This window comes from Lates calcarifer, linkage group LG1 (assembly GCF_001640805.2).
Source record: "Lates calcarifer isolate ASB-BC8 linkage group LG1, TLL_Latcal_v3, whole genome shotgun sequence".
Classification (NCBI taxonomy): domain Eukaryota; kingdom Metazoa; phylum Chordata; class Actinopteri; family Centropomidae; genus Lates; species Lates calcarifer.
The window spans coordinates 15061294-15083523 of NC_066833.1; the positions used below are offsets into that span (position 1 = coordinate 15061294).

The window sequence follows — 22230 nt, forward strand, 5'->3', positions numbered from 1 at the left end:
GGGCTTGGAAAAGGTAAAGAAAAGAAATAACTGTTTGGATTCAAAACCTTGAAGCTGTGTCTCATGGATGAGCTGGGAATGTAAGACATTTTTGAAACTTTTGGATTGAGTTAGAACTCATAAGTTAAAAGTTGAAGAAAGAATCACGGACTTGATTACTGTTGAAACTAGGGCTACAAGAATTGATCATTTTTCATTGTAAATTAATTTGCATATTATTTTTTCTTGTCATTGATTAATGATTTAGTCTATGAAATACCAAACAGTAATGAATAAATGTTTTTATTATAAACAAAAATATTCAATTTACAATCATATGTGACACAGAAAAGCTGCAAATCCTCTTATTTTAGGAGCTAGATGCAAGTTTCAGCATCTTTGATCAGACTGTTTCTCCTGCGCTGTTTCATACACTTCACTCTAACACCTTAGTAATATGACGACTTATGATGCCATTCATTTTATGTTGTAGCTTGATAAAATTGTGATTGGCTAGTGGTTGGTGACTTTCAAGACTGTTAACACCTCTGTGGCATTGACACTGTAAATTAACAGAGTCTGGAGGAAACCGAGGTACAGCACAGCATCACCTCAAGCGGTCGGGCAGGTGGCTTGTCCATGTAGTTCCAGAAAAAAGTAGATATGGCAGATGGGTCAGCAGGTGTGTTGGGAGGCCCAGAGTGTTAACGATTTCTGTTTTTCTTCTCTCCCTATCACAAAGTAACTTTTTAGTGATCTTGCCACAATGACCTTTGTTTTTATTTTGTTTCATGCTGTGACACAAAGAAATTTGTCCTTTTTTTGTATTTGGTCATCTCATCTATGATGGCTCCAGTATTCACGTATCAGTAGCAGACCGTACCAGGAGGCAGTTCTACCTGAGGAAGCTGTGATCAAAGCTGAAACAAATAAGCTCAGATTTCAACTGCTCTGCTGAAGGATTAATTGTGAGAGAGATCTTACAAAGTTGAGAGCTGACTTTTTAAAAACATAATCATAACATTACCTGTACTTATTTTTCTCAAAACATGTCTTATGTTTGGGTTGAAAGGGGTTTTACGGAAGGATCCTGTGGCTGTGTCTTATGAAATCTTTAAACTGTGCTACCATAACTGAGTTTACTGAAGTGGCTTTAACAGTTTTCTGAATACTTCGTTGGAGGTGTTTCTGGTTTGTTTGTGTTATACAACACAGGTTTGCTTGTCTCTACATGAGCACAAAGACTTGAGATCTGCTAATCTTTGGAATTTGGACCATAGACAGAGTTTGATGTTCTCACTAAGCAAACAGGTCAGGAATTTTAATTCCCTGCTCCTATGGATATCTAATATCTCTATCTCTCCCTTTGTCAATATTTAACCTAGAGCTCTATTTTGGGAATTCCCTTGCTGTGTTTTTGTGTATTCAGTGTACTTTTTTAAAAGGAATGTTGCAGAAACATGGCAAGAATAACAACTTTGGTTTACACCCACTCTTGTTCTCTTCATGTTCAGAAGAATGCTTGACATTGTGTGAACTTGAGACTTTGCATCACAAATGTGTAGCTTTAACAGATCCAACAATCAGCCATCACACTCACCATTCCCTACTGTCAGTCCCATTAGAGCCAGCATCCCTGGCCATCTGCACTGTGACTCATTTGACTGTCATTTCACGCCATTTATAGGCAGTGTTTGGACACCTCCGCTTCAGCCACGCCCCAGGATACCAGACCTCCTCCTCTGGCAGTGTCGCTTGCCGGGGTGCCGCTTGAGATTGGACAATGCTGCTCCAATGTCCCAACCCCCCTCACTCTCCATGCATCATTACATTCCTACTACTCCCCCTGCCCCCCCACTTCCATCGTCTTCCCCAGAGGTTTGGGTCTGAAACAAGAGGACAGGGTGGAGCATCTGTTCTCCAAGCTTTTCCTTTCACCCGCAGGCCTTCCCTCCCAATCAGTCACTTTTGATAACCCCTCTGGTTGCAGTCAGTCTCAATCAATGCCATCGCCACTACAAACAGATATATCATCTGTCCTCTGTCTGCACCCCTTTCCTCATAGGTCATCTGACAGTTCAGTCAGTTTCTTAATGTCACCCTGGAAATGTTGCACCTTTGCTAGCACACAAATTGTTCATTATGGATACAATGCATCATTTTCATTCATGCACCTGTAGGTCCTCAGTCTGTACAGTGTTTAACATGAACTCCTATCCCTGCTCTGTGTGTGTATGCCTATGCAGGTGAAAAACAAGACGAAGTCAAACCTGAGCCCACATCGCACTCAGCAGACCTCTGAGATGCTCAGAAGCCACCTGACAGGTCAGTACATGCACACAAAAAGCATGCATGCAAACACACAAATGTGCTAAGAAGTTGAATGAAGCTGAATAAAGAGGTGATACTTCAGCATACTAAGTGCAAGTGTGAAATACTGTGAGAGACATTAAATGACCTTTTGGGGAGAGAAAAGAACAGTTCTTCTGACATTCTGTCTATGACCTTTTAATTTTTGTTTGACTGTCATAGACCTCGACTAGAGATATGAGAGCTCGGCACAATGAGAAGATTGGCATATTATCTATATTCACTCACAAGTCTGCTCAAATGTGGTTTTCATGCTCTGTAGAAACAGGGGCAATTGAAGTCTGTCAGTCTGCAGAGGAAAACGTTTATTAGCTTACCAAGCAAAAGCATTGCTGTGCAAAGCATTTACACCCTGTGGTGAATCATAATTATTCATAATACACTCACATGTCCATTGTGTATTTAACTACAGGAGCAGGTCTAAACATCGTCTGTGCCTGTATGTGTGTGTGCTGTGGCCATGAGCTGTAGTGTGTATGAGGAGCTGGATATGGCTCAGTTAACTCAAGATTTCATGTCATAATTTAGAGAACAAAAATCAAAAAGAATCTGTTGTGTTAAACTGTTTCATGAAAGTCACCTCTGCTAACTCTATAATATGTTTGAGGTTTGAACCAGTCACAATGGCTGCTACAGCAGCATGCTAAACAGTTAGCATGCAGCACACAACACTGACTTTTTGAACATGGAGTGGGAACACCAATCACTAATCTAACCAATTTACCTACTCATTTAGGGACCACTGTCTAACAAGACATAGTTTATAAAGGACTTATACATTGGAAATAATGACTTAATGTGATATAGTTAATGAATAACTTACTAATGCTCTTTGCTTTATCCGTTATGAGTCATTAATTCATGAGAACCATTTTTGGTTGCCACAAATCATCTTTAGTGTCGCTATAATGGTTTGTATGTTACCTATGAGGTTTTGGTAAATAATTTATCATCATTAAAAGCAACTAGTTACAACTTACAAACACTAACAGTGTCTTATTGTGGTATTGTGGTTTGGCATTATATAATCAAGGGGCTACATTTTGTGTTCGCACTACACAAGATTATAAAGCAGTGTATTAAAGTCTATGTGCATAAATGAAATGTTTTGTCACAAATGAGTGGCCCATGCAAGGATACAGGACACAGCGTGCAGTTATATGTGGGATGCTGATACAATTGGCATGGACGGACCTGATCACTGATTTGGAACAAAGGGATTTTCTCTTGTGCAGAAACAGTCTGTCCTACTTACGGAGATGCCGCCGCAGCCTAACCTGCTGTTCCCAGCTGGTTTTGCTTTGAAATACCCCCCCCCCCTTCCTCTTCTGCTCTCCTCTTCATCTCTCTCTTTGCTCCTCCTCTCCGAGTCTGTGCAGAAAGCTCCACCCGTCCTGCATCCACCCCCACCCTACCCGCCCCTCTTCCCTCCCCCCTCTTCCCTCCCCTCCTCTGCTCTTTGAGCCGCGTCCTCTCTGCGTCAGACAGCTCCATTCATGAAAAGTGTGACGTGAGCAGGTTTTCAGCGACCCAGTGACGCTGCCGCCCACCCACTCACATCGCAGGTGCTGCGGGAGTTAGAGAAATGTCTGTCAGTCTCAAGTGTCAGTCTCCCTCTCTCCCTGGTTTTCTTGCTGTTTTTTTCTCTGATCCTGACCATCAGTTCAGTGTCTCTCCCCCAGCTTTTTTTTGTGTGTGTTTTTTTCCATCCCTGCCTCAGAGCTGAGAGAGGACCATGAATCTAGGCTCTGTCTGCTGTGAGTAATCTGCTGATGCTGTGTCTTTGCCATATATTTAAGTGGAAGCAGTGTGATGTGGAGATACTTCTCCTTCTCTTGTTTGTGTGTAGGATTTCTCTTTTGTGTTTTTTTTTTTGTACATGTATATAATAAGGAGACATTCTCTGTATGTATGTGCTGTTTGCATGTGGATCAGCTGTCAGTGTTTGCTCAGTAGCAGTGCTGCAGGAGTGTGTTGAGCAGTCGTGCGTCTGTGCGTGCAGGAGCTATTTTAGGCTCAGCGGTGATGCTGCTGCTGCTTTTTGATGCAGTGCTTCTCTGTGCCCCTTGAAGGACAGGTTGAGATGTAGGAGAAGGTATATATCAGCACAGCCCACCCTCCACTTCTTCATTTAGCGACAAAATGAAACAAACACAACTTCTGAGGCATTGCAATGCTGGTGGTCAGAAGCAATAGACTTTCTGGGGCACACGTGTATTGTGCACAGCCACGGGCAGTTTTTTATGTGCATGTACACAAATCACATTCACTTCCCTTTCAGTCTCTCATTTTCTCTTACTCAACTCTGCCTCTCTCATTTTCCAGACTCCCTCCACTTGCCTCACCATCTTTGACTTTTCTCCCCCACTTTGCATCCTCATCCATCTCTTTATTTACTCAGCTTGGCAGCAGGAAAGCTCTGTGTGTGCCCACCTCTGTCCTCTGCTACTAAGCATGTTTATGTAACTGCACAGGATGAGTAGCCGGCAGCCGGGCTTTAGATCGGGGGGGGGCTCCATCTATCCATCCTTTTTCCACAGAGCATTTAAAATAATATATGCATTTTCATGTCTAAGAAGAGTTTGCTATTTGGATTACCTTGAAAGTGTCTGACTTCAGCAGCTTTGGGTACAAGATTTAATATTTAGATGTACATGGAAATGCATGTTGCAGTTATTTTAATAGCAAGCAGGGATAGTATGAACCCAGGAGCTAACAGAAGCACTAATGTGTATTGATTTCTCAGTTTTCTGCTGTGGCAGTCTGTCTTCAGGCAGAAGGAATAACATGTAGTACAACACCCACTTCCTCTCACATGCTCATGCACATTTTCTTGCTCTGTAGATATGTGCACTTTCATATTGCAGCCATTAAAATGGTGTCAGTCGCAGCCAGTCTCCTGCAATATGCGTGTTTGTCTGTTGTGTCACTTCTTGTGTGTCTGTCTCTCTCCTCGGCCCTTGTTGTTGGCGGACCGAGCAGGCCGTCCTTATTAAAAGAGCACAAGGGGGATTGTTGTGGCAGCAGCTGCTCTGGTGTGCAATGCTGAGTGTGTTTGTCTATGTGTGTGTGTGTGTCTGTGTATGCTGCTGTCTCCTGGCCGTGCAGGGCAGACAGGCCCAGTTCACATGGAGCCGGCTCCTCTTGTGTCCTTTGTTGTCGCTCTGGGAGTCTTTCTCATTGGAGCGTGTTCGGTACAGTATCATGCCGCAAGCAGCCACAGTGGCAGCAGAATAGCAGCTTGTCTTTTCTCTTTTTTGCCTGTCTCTCATTCATTTTTCTCTGCTTCAAATTTTCCTCCATATCTCCCCTATTCACAGCCCTCCATGTCCCTTTTTTGTCTCCCTAATCTCCTTTTCTTCCTCCACTTTTCTCTGAGCCATTCTTTCCCTCCACCGTCTCCTTGGCCCCACTGTCCCTTTCTGTCTGTTTGCATTCATCATCTGTCCAGATGGATCTGGTTAGTATTCATAAATAGAGCTTTGTAAAGCTTTATCGTTAAGCATCACTGGGAACAAAGAGTCAGCTTGACTGAAAAGACCAATATTAAATCTTTTTGAGTTTTTCAGATGAGAGTATGTGTGATAGTGCAGATTTTTAGGAGCCTGTGTGTCCTGGTTGCAGTGCTTGGCTGCAGCCTTACTGAGAGGCCGGGAGACTGAAGCTGGAGGGAGAGTGTGTGACGTGTCGATGGCGCACACTCTTTTCTTCAGTTATTTATTTTCTCCAATTCTGGCTGGTACCGGCTGAGGCTATTTGAGGCACAACTCATGTGTGTATGTGGTTGGAGTGCTAATGATTTTTAGCCATGTCAGCCCTGTACCTGAATTTGAATGTGTTCTGAAAGAACGTATTGGTCAGCTGTAATCCTTTGGCATGAATTTGGTTTGATGAACGCCCTGACAAACTAAGAAACCACACAGTCAGACGTTGCCGTTTCAGACTTCAGAAGAAGAAACTGAGGTGTAGCTGTTTGTTTTTACACAGTCTTTCATCCTCCTATCAGTCGGCTTTCTCTGGCAGATACGTTCATCCACCTGACTGACCTCCTCCTCCCCTTGTGAAATCCAACCTTCAAAACAAACCATTCGTATTCCACATGATCCCACCTGGCACTTTCCCTCTGGCTTCAGCAGCAGCTTTGACCTTGTACCTATTTGCCCAGCAACACCAGTCAAACCCTGAGCAGGCAGGTAGGTGGGCAGGGATTATTGTTCCGTGGCCCACTTTCCCCTGCAGCCACCACCATCAGATATTTAAATCAGCCCAGGTGAGTCACCAAAGGGAGTCAGAATATGAAGAAAGAAGGATTATAACAAAATGTCAGCCCTGTGACGGCAGATGCCTGAACGCTGTGCCAGAATTTGTTTATTTTCCCTTCCACTGCTTTGCCCGCACCAGCAGATTATTACTTTCACCCACCTACATCAGCCTGTTCAATCCCCTCTGGCAGGACTCATGGCCATGGTAGCAAGGGAAAGCTGATTTAGACATCGGCCCACATCCCGACAATCATATCAGAACTGGGTGGTTCTGTTGGCAGAGTCCTATTTCCTGTCTCTGTATTTGATGTCCTTATTGCTAAATACTCATAATTTTGTCTGCTGTAATGACAAGAAAAAATACAGGGCTAGTATGTTTCTAGATTTCTGTTTCATAACAGTGTTTACTCACACTGTGAACACCGGCCATGAAAGTCCATAGTCTGCATTGACTAGGGAAACAAGTACAGATATCAGAGCACAACTGTTCAGCTGTGACCCAGAATAACAGACGGTCACATGTGTAGTTCAGACCATCGAGACACCTGAGCTACTGGTACCAAGAAACTCTTGTGTTTCTCCAGATTATTTGGATTTTATACTCTAAACTAACTTTGTTGCTTCCTTGAAGTGCTCAGTGGAGAAACTGACCCTTCATTGTTTGTTTTGAGAAAGGAGGTCAGGAGGGATGGAAATGGTGTGGAACAGGTATTTATCCTCCTTCCCAGCAATGAGCTCTGCAGGATAAAGTGATGAAGTAGAGTAGCCTACTGGATCCAGACTGTAATTGAAAAGGTTCGACTCTGGCTCACTGTGCTGCAGTTATGAACCTGCCGTAGCTGTCTGAGAGTATGAAAATCAGATTATTTTTTTTTTGTAAGTGCTGTTGAGTATCTGGTAGCTGATGAAGCAGAGATTTGTACATATATTTTGCTGTTCAAAAAGGCCAATATAATCTGATAAATGCTAAATACTATTTTTTCTGGCTAACCCACTCCTCACTTAAAAAATAGTTAAACCACTGTGTTGCTGTTATTTAAAATACAATGCCATTCTGCTTTCCCTATGTGACAGTCTTGATGAATGTAACAGTGACCTCTGGGCTTTTGGCCTCTCCAAACCTGAGCGTTGGATGAGAGTGAGCGTGACTGGTAGCAGAAGGTCAGGATGGATGCTGTGTTGACATGGTAACGTGTTAATGATGAGACGGGATAGGGGCTAAATTGGTTCTTTGTTGGTGGCGCAGCTGTCACCTAAAGGGAGTCTCCCCCTATGGGGCCCAGCAGGGCTTCCCTTAATGAGGAGCAGAGTGATGGACACACATGCCCCTGGTAGTGCTGTGTTTGTGAGCATGAATTCAGTGTGCATGTCTGTGTATATTAAAGGTCTGTTGCTTTTTGTGACAGTAATCTGTTGTGGAAGGTTCAACTGCTTTTGTGAAGGTACAGCATATCGAAACACAGTCTGAACGGCCATATTGGCATTTGCTGAGTGCTAAAAAAACTGCCATCCCCAGTGGATTGCTGGGAGTGGTGGGATTATTGGATCCTGCCAGACACGCCCCGGGCATGTGTGTGTGTGTGTGTGTGTGTGTGTGTGTGTGTGTGCACGTGCGAACACGTGTGTTCTCTGAACCTGATCCCACTGCACCACCAGCTGCCACACACACACACACTCAGTCACACTCTCATACATACAGAGTGGTACAGTAACAATACCAGTATGGTCCTCCTCTGCCAGTCCTGCCCTGCAATGATAAGTGCGTTCAGAAACTAAAAATGTACTTACCATAATGCATTGTGCTATTGGCTATTGACATATTAACATTAGATCGCCTTTAGAGAGGCAAGAAATGACAGGAAGTGTGCAGGATATATGGAGGGGGGAGGGCTGAATAGGGTCTGTGTTTGTACAAGCTTGTCTCTAGAGCCCTGTAGAAGGATTAAAGGATCAGCCCCTGATAAATTCTCTCTCTCTCTAGCTCTATCTCTGTCTCCCCCTGTCTTCATTTTATCCTTTCTGCTAAATATCTGCTTTGTGTCCTTTTCTGAGGAGATATCTACTTTATACAAACATGTAACACAGTGTTTTTTAACACCAGATGAACGGTCTGCGCATCTTTTTGCCCAGTCACCGTCACTTTCGGAAAGTCCTGTAAATAAATGAATGTGTAAATGAAACCCTGGATACTTCTTGATCAGGTGCAGACATTATTCATGGGATTCTATGCTCATAGAGATCTTCCATTAGAGATTAATGGCAGAGAGCGAGAGGTTTGTTTCCTATTCTTGGTGTCAGATTGAGATGCATAGACTCGGTCCACATTCCGTCTGTTAGGAAAGAGAAAAGGGACTGAGCAGACAGAATACAAATAGGTGAAAATTGAAGGTTTAGAGGCATCAGATTTTCAGATTTTCTGTCGGTGTTTTGTGGTCAATATTCAGGCAAGATAATTAGTTTTTTCGTTGGTTTTGTTAAGTTACTGTGCGTACAGGCTTGTGTCTTCATGTGCGTGTTTCTCTCCAGCGGACCACATCCACCCATTGTGGCCCACGTCAGAAACCCAGCTCTGAAAATCGTCCGTGGGGTGGAATTACAGCGCGGGCCTCTTCTCGCACAGCTCGATTGTCTCTGCTGTGGAAGGGACAGGATTTATTGGATACCTGAGAGAGCATTCTCTCCTTCCCCTGCACTCTCAGCAACCTGCTTAGAGACGGACCTGCATTATAGATGAGCTCCTGGCAGCCACCACACTCTCACAGCGCTCAGGTTACCCCCAGTAGATACACACAGATATAGTACATGCATTTGCACAAACATGGAAGCAGCAACTGTGAACATCTCCATTTTGAGTTCTGTCCTTTTATGCATATTATCCGCCTCTCTCTGTCTCCATCTTGGTTTGGGGTCTGAAATCCAGGCGTGTTGTAGCTTAGCAGAATTTCAGCAGCAATGTTATCTGCATCAGAAGTATCAGGGCTTGATTGTACTTTGACCCGTGCCAAGTTGAAGAACTGTGCATTCATGCCAGCGCTCCCCGCAGAGGGCAATGTAAACAAAGTCTGTTTCGATTGGATTTCATGACTGTCCTCTCCCTTGTCAGGAAACTTCCACGTAACACAAGGCCAACTCACTGCTCTGCCTCTGTCTCCTCCCTCCTGGACTTTGATCTCCTGTTCCAGACTGTACACACTGTACAGCCTCTCACTATCTCCCTCTCACTGTGACCCGCACTCTTTATTTTCTACTGCCCCTTCAAACTTGATTGGATTTCTGAGGCCATGTCCTTATGGGTTTAAAGCGGAAAGAACTCAAGCGTCATTTACACAGCGATTAATTCACTACTTTTGTGCTGTTTTTTTGCCAAGATTGGTAAAGGCGCACAGTCAGACTGTGGATAAATGGCCATCTGTTTGTCTGAAAACACAGTGTGTGCTACGCTGCAGCCTCTGATAATTTACTTTGGGATTGTCTCATTTTTTCTACAAACAAAAACCTATGCTGCCAGAAAAATTTGATGTAAGATGCTATAATCATCCAAAATGCTTCACATAAGTGCCTGTAAACTATTATTAGAGTTTTGTAAAAATGCTATGAAACATATGCTATGAAACATAGCATTTTTGGTGAACATCCTCTATTGTGAAGTGCAGGGTTTTGCACTGAAAGGCACAAATGGAGAAGCAGTTGGTAGCCAAGGCAAGATAATTTGTCAGATATTTGTACTGCTGACATACATTATCAACAGTGACATGTTCTTCATCCTCCATCTTGTGGCTTATGTTGAAGAGGGACCCTGGGTCTAATTTTTAACTCCTGAATTGTTTTTTTATATCATGCTCATTTACTGTAAAGTGTGTCTTCTTTAATAATCATTTGATTGTTCAGTGAACATAATGTATATGTTTCAGGAAATTACAAATATACATTTGTGATTAATGCAAAAGTTAAGTTTTGGCTTTTTAATTAGATTTGTAAAGAAAATGCAGAATAACTCCAACCATATCTTTTAAATGTTGATTAATTTCTCTGTGCTGTTATCCTTAAACACTGATCAGCCTCATCGTATGGTCTTCATTCGCATCTGTAGTTGGACCATTCGTTATCACACAATAACACTTCCACACTTATTGTGGTATTTACACTGAGGTCATTTGCCATGTTTGACAAATCAGCATTTCTTGCCTCAGTTGTTGGCAGACAGTGGTGACAGCTGGGTTTGCATAATATGACTATATAAACTTTGATTAATTTTATTGCCATACCACAGAAGCTATTCTGTAATATCTCTGGGTGTATTTGGCCATTGTGGGCCACTGAGGTTTGATTTATGGCAGTGTGTGTGTGTGTGTGATGATGATGATTTCCAGTGATGATGTCTTGATTTTTTTTTTTTTTTTTGCTGGATTATCAAAACACAGACAATCCTGCCTGGTTATTAAATCCATAAAAGTTTCTCAACTGATTCTCAAAAAAATGTACTGTATCTCAATGTATATTGATATCGCAATATAGATATCATAGTGTTACATATGTTGTGAAAGAGGTTTTTACCCATATTGCCTAACAATATGTTTTTCCATGACCTCTGTTTTAACTGTTTTAACAGTGTCTTGTGTAACAAACAGATTAAAATGGTAAAGATTCTCTCCAGGTGGATGAATGAAGAAAACTTGTATGTTTTCTGTGCAGCTGGTTATTGGTCTGCGGCAGCTATGTCTGGCCCTGCTGGTTAAACAGTGACGGTGGGCTGTGTGTGCCAGATGTTTTCCTCTTAGCAGTCCTAATACACAGCAATACCTTTAATCCCTGCCATACCGTAACTGCTTCACAGAGATCATAGTAAAGCTGCAGTGTGTGTGATCTGTTTAGTCCAACTGTTTCCCAGAAGTTTCCAAGAAATGTATTATTTATATCTATTCTGCGGTGTCTTCATTTTGTAACTCTGACTGCACAGATTTAAAGCCAATCTGACATTTCTGACCAGCTCCACTCTGCATTGTTTGCGTTCCATTTTTAAGATAATAATCATCATAAAGTAAGCTCTCTCAATCCCAGTGAGAGGAAGTCAGAGGATTTCTCTTTGAGGAATTAATAGGGTCCCATTATGGCAATAGTTATAATCATGTCCATATTGTATTAGAGGTGTCTACAGTCATCCAAATGGATTAAACTTCAGTTTTCATTTTAATCTGAGTGTCATTTTATATGGACTTAATAGTTTAGTTAACCTGTATCTCTTTCCCGTTGTTTCTCTCTCCCCTGCAGGTGATTTCCAGCGTTCAGACAGACTACTGTGTTAGGACACACCTCTCTCTTCGTCACTGGACGGCCCATGCACATGCACGACACCATGGGTAGCTCCCCCGAGGTGCTGTCATGGACTTCCTGCCCCAGTCTGCTTGTGGGCAAGCTGAAGGAGGAGCTCAAACTCACCGTGGTTGGGGATGCCATGAAAAAATCAAACACGCCCAACTCCCAGCCCCAGCCTCCTCAGGCCCCTCCCTCTAATTTACCTCCTCAGATTATCACAGACCTGGCCCCGCCGACACACCTGCCAGTTCCCTTGCAGACGCTGCAGATGCCCGGCCAGGACGAGGACTCTGTGCTGGGGGGTGTAAGCCCCCCAAACACTGGCCTTGAGTGTGGACTCGACGCGGAGTGAGGGTGGGCACTTTGACAACAGCGTGCTGCAGCTGCAGGAGCATGACCATGAAGAAGCTGGGTCACCGGCATCCTGTGAGCACGGCGGGTGTGGCAGTGGGATGGAGGAGCAGATGGGCGAGGGGGAGTGTCCCATGGACCATAGTGGAGAGGGGCGACAGAGCCACCCACATCACCCTGACGACATCAAGCTGCACTTCCACAGAGCAGGGCCTGGTTCGGGGGGCTTTTTAGAGGGGTTGTTTGGCTGTCTTCGGCCAGTCTGGAACATCATAGGGAAGACATACTCAACAGAATACAAGCTACAACAACAAGGTTAGCTCTTGGGTTTTGTCTTTCTGCATGGCATCAGTTTAGGAAACTAAATGTACTGTGTTTAATTCAAATATATATATATTCAAATATTCAAAAATATATCCCTGTGTCTTTGACACAATTAATATTTATAGTGGTTGTGCACACACAGAGGGACCCTGTACCTGCTTACAGAGTTCATTTGCACACACTCAAATTTCAGTACTTGGGAAGGGTCAAATTAAATCCTGCTGGCCTGACGACAGGCTAGCCACCTCTAGCTTCACTGTATTGCTGTTGTGGTGAAGCTGTACAGTTGTCAGTTTCAACTAAGGTCATGGTAAAGGTAGAGTCACCTTGCTGCAGGACTGCCTGAACAGGCTGGACACACAGGCTACAGGATACGAGTTTGAAGTCAGACAGAACTGGGCTGAGCCCTGTGGTTGGTCAGCTATGTTCAGATGTAGCGGGATAGAGATTTTAGCAGCACAGCTTCTCCTCTCCACTGTTTCCAAAACCACATAACGAGGATGGAAAAGCATATGACTCACTGTTTGAATATCTAAAACAGTTATAACTTTTTGCACAGGGGTTTAGGTTTATTTTTGCTCAGTATGGCTAAGTTATACAATAACTAGTGCTTACCATGTTTGTGTTTTTGTGGTTGTGATGCACACTGTATCTGCACCTCTGAGGTGCTATGTTCCAGTGAGAGAGGTGATAGTACTTCTAGATCACATGACATTTATTTTGAAAGTTTTGTATTGTGTATTATGGTTTGTAACAATTTTCCTTCTTAAAGAAAGTGACTAATCTTAGACAGAAACAATGTTAAAAATCAGAATTAGACAATCATATGAACTTCATAAAGAAACATTATGTAGCTGTCATACTTATAATGTATATAATTTATATAATTTACCTGTTTCCAGACATGTGGGAGGTTCCATTTGAAGAGATTTCAGAGCTACAGTGGCTGGGCAGTGGTGCACAGGGAGCTGTCTTCTTGGGCAAATTCCGTTCTGAGGAGGTGGCCATCAAGAAGGTGCGCGAGCAGAAGGAGACCGACATTAAACACCTGCGAAAACTCAAGCATCCCAACATCATCAGCTTTAAGTGAGTCTATAACCACTTGACCTTGTCTGTAACCTGATGATGTCCCGCTGGTTTCAGCTCTGATCGAGTCCTAGTGTGCATGGATGACAGAAATTAGATTTATGTGTTGGTCTATAAATGTAAATGTTTCTTGTGTTTTATCCAACCTAGGGGCGTGTGTACTCAGGCACCGTGCTACTGCATCATCATGGAGTACTGTGCCCAAGGACAGCTATACGAGGTGCTGAGGGCAGGGAGGAAGGTGACCCCCAGGCTGCTAGTGGACTGGGCCTCAGGCATCGCCAGCGGCATGAACTACCTACACCTGCACAAGATCATCCACAGAGATCTTAAGTCTCCCAAGTGAGTGTTTTGTTTTGCTGAAATTGTCAGACAAGAATATAATTACCTTTCTTCTATTCCTCTTCTCACTGCTGTGAAAATGATCAGCCAAGTAGCAGCCTTGCTTACAACTGTATTGAGTTACAATAAAAATACTCTTAAATGAAAATGTTTCTGTATGAAAAGCAGAAAAGTATTTTTTTCTTCCTGATATATAGAGAAGTACATTATGTTTTCTTGGTTTTTTATTATGCAGCAGCCCATGGGTGCTGCAGTCACATTCTTAAAGCTGATCTGTAGAGCTCAGGAAAACAGCTCAGCAGCCTTCTTTAAGATTTCTTAGCCCAAAGCAGCAACAACAATTCAGCCTTTCAGCTGTGACATTAGCTCAAATGCCATTCTCAGAATTAATAAAAGCTCATCGCCTTAATGTAAGAGTAAGACACAGTGTCCTGTCTCATCCTGCTCCTCCTGTCTTGTCCTCGGCACACTGTAGCCCTGTTTCTCTAATCAATATCATCATGCTGCAGCAGTGCCAAACCCTGTATTAGTCAGCAGAATGATAGTAGGCTGAATGTGCTGGAAAGGTCAATCTCATTCGGCTAAATGAGGTGATTCAGATGCAGAAATGTGCCTCTGTAACTGTGAAGTCCTTTAGGCTTGAGGATTGATTTCAAATGCAACGAAAAGAAACTCATACCCCCTTGAAACCAGTGGAATGTCACAGGAGAAACTTGGCACGAGTCTGAACGGTCAGTCATTTGACCTGGATTAATGACGGTTTGAAACAGCCTTACTTTGACAAGGGTGAACATTTTTTATGATAACTCACCATATTATAGGATTACTGAAAACTTGAATTAAGCTGGTCTTTTTTGGTCCCTTTAATCAAAGAGCTGGACCTTTCTGACAAGTGTTTGTGTTTTGTGTTTGTTACAGTGTTTTGGTCACCCACAACGACACTGTGAAAATCTCTGACTTTGGAACATCCAAAGAGCTCAGTGACAAAAGTACGAAGATGTCATTTGCGGGTACAGTGGCCTGGATGGCCCCAGAAGTGATAAGAAATGAGCCTGTGTCTGAGAAAGTAGACATCTGGTAAGTACCACAATGGCAGACGTTTAAAATAATAGATTATTTTAAGATATATATTGTAATAAAAGAGAAATGATGATATGAGTCATCTGTTCATGTTGCTGTAGTGAGACCTGTCTGTCTTTACTTGTGTGTTACAGGTCATTTGGAGTTGTGTTGTGGGAACTGCTGACTGGAGAGATTCCCTACAAAGATGTAGACTCCTCAGCCATCATTTGGGGTGTTGGCAGCAACAGTCTTCACCTTCCTGTTCCCTCCACCTGCCCAGATGGCTTCAAAATCCTCATGAAGCAAACATGGTGAGATCAAGTGCAAAACCCCCTTCTGTCCACCACACCTGATCTCCTCCCAAAATATTAATGTTAAAATAGTCAAGGGCTGAGCCCACACTTTGATGATGCACTAAACTCCTTTAATCACATCACTTCTCTCTGTATTTTGTTGATTCCAGGCAAGGTAAGCCCAGGAACAGGCCTTCGTTTCGTCAGATTCTTCTACACCTCGACATCGCCTCTGCCGACGTCCTCGGGGCTCCTCAGGAGACCTACTTCAAGTCTCAGGTCTGCTGCCACGGCTGAAAATCACACAGAAATTACCTTCAGTTTGTATCGGTTACAGGATTTTATACACTTATTTTCTTAAGATATATTTGGTATACACTCAAAGAAGAGCAGTGTGCAAAACCCTAGATCTTAACTTGCCAAGATAACGTGATTTTCTTTTCAGCAGTGTGGATTGATGGCATTTTGACTGTGTCCATTCATATTACAGGCAGAATGGAGGGAGGAAGTGAAGAAACACTTTGAGAAGATCAAAAGTGAAGGCACCTGCATCCACAGGCTGGACGAGGAGCTGATCCGACGCAGGAGGGATGAACTCAGGTGTGTATGACATGAGAGGTACTGGGAGAGATGACCATGTTCAGGCATAAACAGGGCATGGTAAAGTAAACATGTCACCTATTGATAGATTCTTTCTGCCTGTCGGAAACAAGTAAACAAAAACTGTAGCACTTCCATTTGGTTTATCTTTACAGATGTATCATTCCTTAAAATGCATCTGAAATATGTGTGAATGGTGTGGTTTTGAAATTGAAGCAGAAGTTGCTGGAAATTAACCTTTGTCCACATTTCCTGCACTCTCTCAGGCATGCTCTGGACATCCGGGAGCACTATGAGAGGAAACTGGAGAGGGCCAACAATCTCTACATGGAGCTCAGTGCCATCATGCTACAGCTGGAGGTCCGGGAGAAGGAACTAATGAAGTATGTAAACAAACCTCATATCCCAGTAGTCATCATTTTCACCACTGTCCTGCTCCCTTCCTAACTGGTAACAATAGCCTAGCAAGACAAGAGATAGTATGTTCAGCTAGTCAGAAAAATAGAGCTAAAACGATCTGTCTCTGTATTGGGTCACTGGGTATTTACTAGAACAATAAGGCATTTTGAGTCACATCACAATCAGTTTTTCATATTTCAGCCTAAGCTTCTTAGGCTTTTGTTTTTTCTAGAGTATGACTCACATAATAAAAGCCTCAGTGAGTTTCTTGATACCCTTGACTTGTTGCCAATTCCTTGAACTACTTTTTTCACCCATGAGGATTTCCTTCTTTTTCTGAATAATTGCAGTGTATCTTCTCTTTTGTGGTCATTGTAATAAGAGTAAGATAATCTGCATTGTTTATCACTGACAGGTATATAGATTTGTACACCTTACTTGAGATTCTGCCTTCTAGTATTTAGAGTAATGGATGGATAACTCTGTGCAGAAGTGAATGTTAATCCTGTTCATAATCATATACTTCCAAATGAATTCTGCCATCCCTGCAGGAGAGAGCAGGCAGTGGAGAAGAAATATCCTGGGACTTACAAGCGGCACCTGGTCCGACCCATCGTCAGGTCCAATGCCGTAGAGAAGCTCATCAAGAAGAAAGGAAGCATTTCCCACAGACCTGGGATGCCACCCCCCAAAAGGTCTGAACCTTAGCTAAGGAAAACAGCTTAGCTACACATCTGTTAGAATTTACAAGTTAAAAAATGTATCCATTTAATAAGTTGCAATTCTCAGCAAAGTAAGATGAAATGTGATATGTTCTGGTAAATCTACAAGTCTGTAAGAGGTATCATTAGAACATATGTTGCAGAGAAAAAAATTCACTTTAATACATTATGTTAATGTGGCTGAACACATTTCTTACAGGCCAGACTTGCTTCGTTCTGATGGCATCCCCAGTGTCGACCCCCTCCCCTCCCCCTCACCACTATCTGCCAGCCCAAAGGTCTCCACGCCTCCTGGTAAAGCCCGCTACCGAAGCAAGCCTCGTCACCGCCGCGCCAACAGCAAAGGAAGCCACAGCGAGTTCCCTGGTGTGCTGAAGCCGGTTGCTGGGGCTCCAGAAGACACCCAATCTCTCCAGGAGCAGCCACTCCACCATCACCACCACCACCACCACCACCTACCACCAAATGAGGGGCCCGTCCTCCCCTTGAAGGGCCGTGAGGAAGCTGTTGTCAACTGTGCCAACAACCTGCGCTACTTTGGCCCGGCCGCTGCCTTGCGCAGTCCTCAGACGGACCACCTGCAGCGCCACGTTTCCGGCTCCAGCCCTGACCTTATTTCCACTACTGTGGATGCAAACACGCGACAGCGGACTTCATCCACCAGCTCCAATCCTGTCCCAGGTGCAGCCGCTGGTTCTTTGTGCCCATGCTGTCAGGCACACCCCTTGCCTGGCTGCCTACACTGTCAGGAGACCCTGCCTGCATCCAGCCACCCAGAGCTATCTCACTACTCACTGCTCAGCACCCAAGAAGGGACCCAGCCTTCTTTAGGAGCGCCCAGCAAAGATCCAGCCTCGGATGGAGAGGCCACAAAGAAGGCTGAGCCACAGGAACAGGAAGCATCTCAACACACACACACTCTGCCCACTGCACTGCCCCACACTCTCAGACCACTCAGGAAGGTAAGCACAGCTTCAAGTCTTACATCAAGGGATCTGTGAAGTTTGTTTGTGTCAAGGAAGCTGTGAAAAATGATGGTTAATTGTTTCTCTTACAGGGTGGAGATGAGTCATCTGAGGAGGAGGAGGGAGAAGTGGATAGTGAAGTGGAGTTTCCAAGGAGACAAAGGTAAAATACAGTTAGTTTTAACAACAACAAAAAAAACACACGATTTACACCATCATAACAAAACTTATTATTGTTGAACTGCTCCCTCACAGACCTCATCGCTGTATGAGCAGCTTCCAGTCCTACTCCACCTTCAGCTCAGAGAACCTGTCGGTGTCCGACGGAGAGGAGGGAAACACCAGCGACCACTCTCACAGCGGACCCCTGGAGAGGCTGAGCGCCAGTCAGGAGGAGCACCTGGATGAGCTGCTGTCGCACACACCAGACATCCCCATCGACATCTCCACCCAGTCAGACGGCCTCTCTGACAAGGAGTGTGCTGTCCGCAGGGTCAAGACCCAGATCTCCTTGGGAAAACTGTGCTCTGATGAACACAGCTACGAGGTCAGTGCTGTGGATGTGAAGGGATTTGTTTTACATCCCAAAAATCTATGATCAAATAAAAAAAAAGCAAACTTGTGATTTTGACACTTGTGTGATAATGTCTCTCTGTCTTCTCTGTCCCACTTTTCTCTCAGAACCCGCTACAGTTTGGAGACTCAGACTGTGATTCGTCAGAAGCAGAGTGCTCCGATGCCACCATTAGAAACAACAAAGTCGGGGCTCCTTCCTCGTGGTGAAACCCGCCCCAGGGCGCAGTTCTGTTTTTGCCTGGAGGCCACTGTGTCCCACTCTGCCCTGCAGAAAATACAGCAATAAGAGGATGATGTTCATATAGCAAAGCCCATTGCAATCTCTCCCAGAGCCTCCCTTAACCCTCCCCTCCCCCTCATCTTTAGCACAGCATCCAGGCAACCCATGGCAGGGATTCCCTTTTGAATGATAATGTACAGTAGATAGTGTAACATTCATAATTTATTTTTGTCTGAGTTTTGAAGGAAAATTCAGGACCTCTGTTTGTTCTTTGATCGGAACAGAGAAAAAAAAAATGACATTTTGAAACTGAGCATGGGCTAACTGTGTGTCAGGGAGAGACTGAGACTGGATGAAAATGTAGATGATGATGATGATGATGAAAAGATTAAGTGTTTAAGTGCTGATTTATGTGAGGCTGACAACTGTGTGAAATTACAAAATTCATGCGATTGCTGGTCTCTCAGGTGACTGACGGAGACAAGAAGTGTCACGACAAGCCTTTTGATCTGGCTGCAGTCACTCTCAGCATCTCACTGTTTTAGACCCAAAACCCCAACCAACACTCTCTCTTACTTAAGTTTGATCAACCTGCTTTATCATGAGTTCACAGTGCAGAACCCCAGTACACCCCTGCCTCCTTCCACCTCCATCCCCATCCCCAACAGGGAACATGGAGCTCACGGAAACAGTGTGAACACCAGCATGAAACAACCTGCCTCGCAAACCGGACTTTCTCCCTCCCCTAAAACCACCGTATGTGTCATCATCAGTCATTCAGGACCCCCACCCCCCACCCTGTCTAAGCATGTCTGTGCAGCTCACAAAACGCAAAAAGCTGCCAGAAGACTGCATGAAGTGGACAAGCTAGCAGAGCAACAGAGATGAAGACTCACCTGACAGCTGACGAAAACTTAAAAAAAAAAGAGACTCTTCTTCTCCGACCCTGCTCATCCTTCTCTCTAAGACACGCCAACGTCATCATCAATCAGATGTCATGACCAGAGTTATTTAGGGAGTTATCAATGTGTGTGTGTGTGTGCGGTGTGTGTATGGGGGAACGCAAAGCCCTTTCCTCTCCATTGGACATTACAGTTTCAAGTCTCATCTCAGGATTGTGCGAGGACTGTGAGAAACTGGACTGGACCAATTATTGTATGTAGGAATGTTCTTTGAGCGGCACATATTATGGACCATGTAGAAATATTTAGAAAAAAAAGGTCTTTCGGATAGCCTTGATGTTCAACCCTTTATTGCTGGACATTAATGTTATGTAGACATGTAGAGTATTTTAGTTGCAATCCAGGTGCAGTATCCCATTTCTTGAAATCACTGGGCAAAATCTCCCATGTACCATTTTCTAGCAGGGTAATTTATACTGTCTAATGCGTGTTGTCCAAAAATGCAAATTATTTTCTGTGCTGTAGTGAATAAAAACAGCAATAACACAGGTTGGCACTCAGGTGAGAAAGAAGTTGCTTGCTCAGGATCCGAGGCGTCTAGCTGGCTAGACACAACACAGTGACTGGTGGCTAGGGGAGAGCAGCAAGTGTCAAACAGCGTAGTATAGATGCTATATTTTTAAATAGTTTTTTGTGAACTCGTCTTTCCGGGGCTCGGTGCTCAGGTCTTATGTTGGTGATTGAGAGCAGGGGCGATGCAGCCACTAGATGGAGACACTTACGGTGTCTTAGTTTGCCTTGTGTTATGTAAATGTCCAGGCTCCATTCCTTTTTTCTACTGAAGGTAATTTATCCCATGTTGACCATCCTAATCTCAGAATGCCAGCAATATGACTTTTTATGTCTGGTCGTCCTTGAAAAGGGATACTGCATCTGTGGGAGCTTTATTTTTTATCCCTGTTTGAGTGTTTGTCATTCACCCTCATGAGTTTGTGGTTGAAAAATAGCCAGCCAGGGTTGAATTTAATGATCATGATGTCAAGATGTCAGCTCAAGTGTATGCAGACGGCTGAGATTCTACACTAAGGAATATAAGCCAGAGACAAGGCCACAGAGCAGTTAAGCTGCTCTTGGTTTTCAACAACCTCATCTCAGTGTTAGTTACTCCTGTACATAAACATCTGTAAATGTAATGTGATCTGTTTTTGTCCTCTCTTTCTGTCCCTCTTCTCTTAACGTATTGCGCACAGCTCTGACAGAGCCTCGAGCTTCTGTCGCCGACGACCAGCCGACTGGTTGAAAATGAGCAGGAAATTCTTTAATCTGTATCACATCAGTATTGAACACTGCAGGAGGGTGAGTCACACAAACTGAGTAGCACAAGGTAAATCTCAAACTGTACTGATGGATAAATTACCCTTTTTTTTCTTTCTCTTTTTTTTCTTTGCTTAAATGCTTTGGAAAGGCTTACACCTGGTACTGAAAACAGCTGCTGCCTTTCCTCAAACCTCCTTTGACCTTCATTCTGTTTACGTTTGTGTGTAATAACCTGGTGTATTGTAATGACTGGGTAGTCCGATCAAGCTGTTAATAACATTGTCTTTCTGGCATATATCCTGTGAAGTATGATTGTTGTAAAGGTTTAATTTAATTTTGATTCTTTTTTTTTTCTTTGTAGCTGGCCTACATGATTATTGAATTAATTTATTATGAATGACTGGTAAGGTGCAGTGTTCTTTTTAATTTCAGGCAGCTTTAGAAATGTTGTGACCTATGATTTTTCCTGAAAAGTATTATTTAAAGGAAGCACAATGAATTGGTATGGGAAGAGGACAGTATTTGTATGTGAAAATGAAGGCATTGTCATATCATTTTCCCAACATGGGACCATTCATCATTTAGATCATCACTGCAGATGAAGAATTGATTTTACAGACTTTACATCAGTAATTAGTAACATCAAGTGTTCCTAAATTTTTTTTTTTTAATCTAGACATAGGTTATAAGGAATCACTTCTGTTTCCAACCAAAAGCCAGTCATGTGACTGTCACAGCAGGGTAAATGAAACTTAAAGCCTGGAGGCACGTGTGATGCTGATTTCTGTACTTCTGCAGTGATCCCTTCCTCTCATTTTTAATCAAAATACCAGTTACTTAATTTCTGTGAAACTGTCTCTAACTGTGGACATCATGTCGCCTCATCCCGTGTATCAAACATCCGTTTCTTTGTTACTCTCATTTCCAACTCCCTTTCCTGTTGAATGGCATTACGATCAACCAATCCTGTCAGTTTCCTGTATTATCCAGTGTACAGTGCAATGGGTATCTGGGAGAATAAAATCAGAGCAAACAACTGCATGGAATAAATGCTGATGTACTGTACCCAAGACACTGTGGTCCGTCTCCTCCCTGACCAAAATGATTGCTGGTTTTTATCAACATAATTAATATTAATTGATAGATT

The 22230-nt window shown here is 43.4% G+C and overlaps 1 protein-coding gene across 1 annotated transcript in view; it reads left to right on the forward strand.

Moving 5' to 3' along the window:
• si:ch211-45c16.2 (mitogen-activated protein kinase kinase kinase 13) overlaps positions 1-22153 on the forward strand; it is a 30479-nt gene extending 8326 nt beyond the window's left edge. The window contains 15 exon segments of the mRNA XM_018671992.2: positions 2226-2304; positions 11880-12242; positions 12244-12590; positions 13502-13685; positions 13836-14027; positions 14946-15104; positions 15242-15400; positions 15553-15661; positions 15873-15982; positions 16249-16365; positions 16933-17076; positions 17303-18065; positions 18161-18231; positions 18324-18615; positions 18750-22153. Coding sequence (XP_018527508.1) covers positions 11947-12242; positions 12244-12590; positions 13502-13685; positions 13836-14027; positions 14946-15104; positions 15242-15400; positions 15553-15661; positions 15873-15982; positions 16249-16365; positions 16933-17076; positions 17303-18065; positions 18161-18231; positions 18324-18615; positions 18750-18851 — 3045 coding nt within the window. The 5' untranslated portion in view covers positions 2226-2304; positions 11880-11946 and the 3' untranslated portion in view covers positions 18852-22153.
• The last annotated feature ends 77 nt before the right edge of the window (positions 22154-22230 follow it).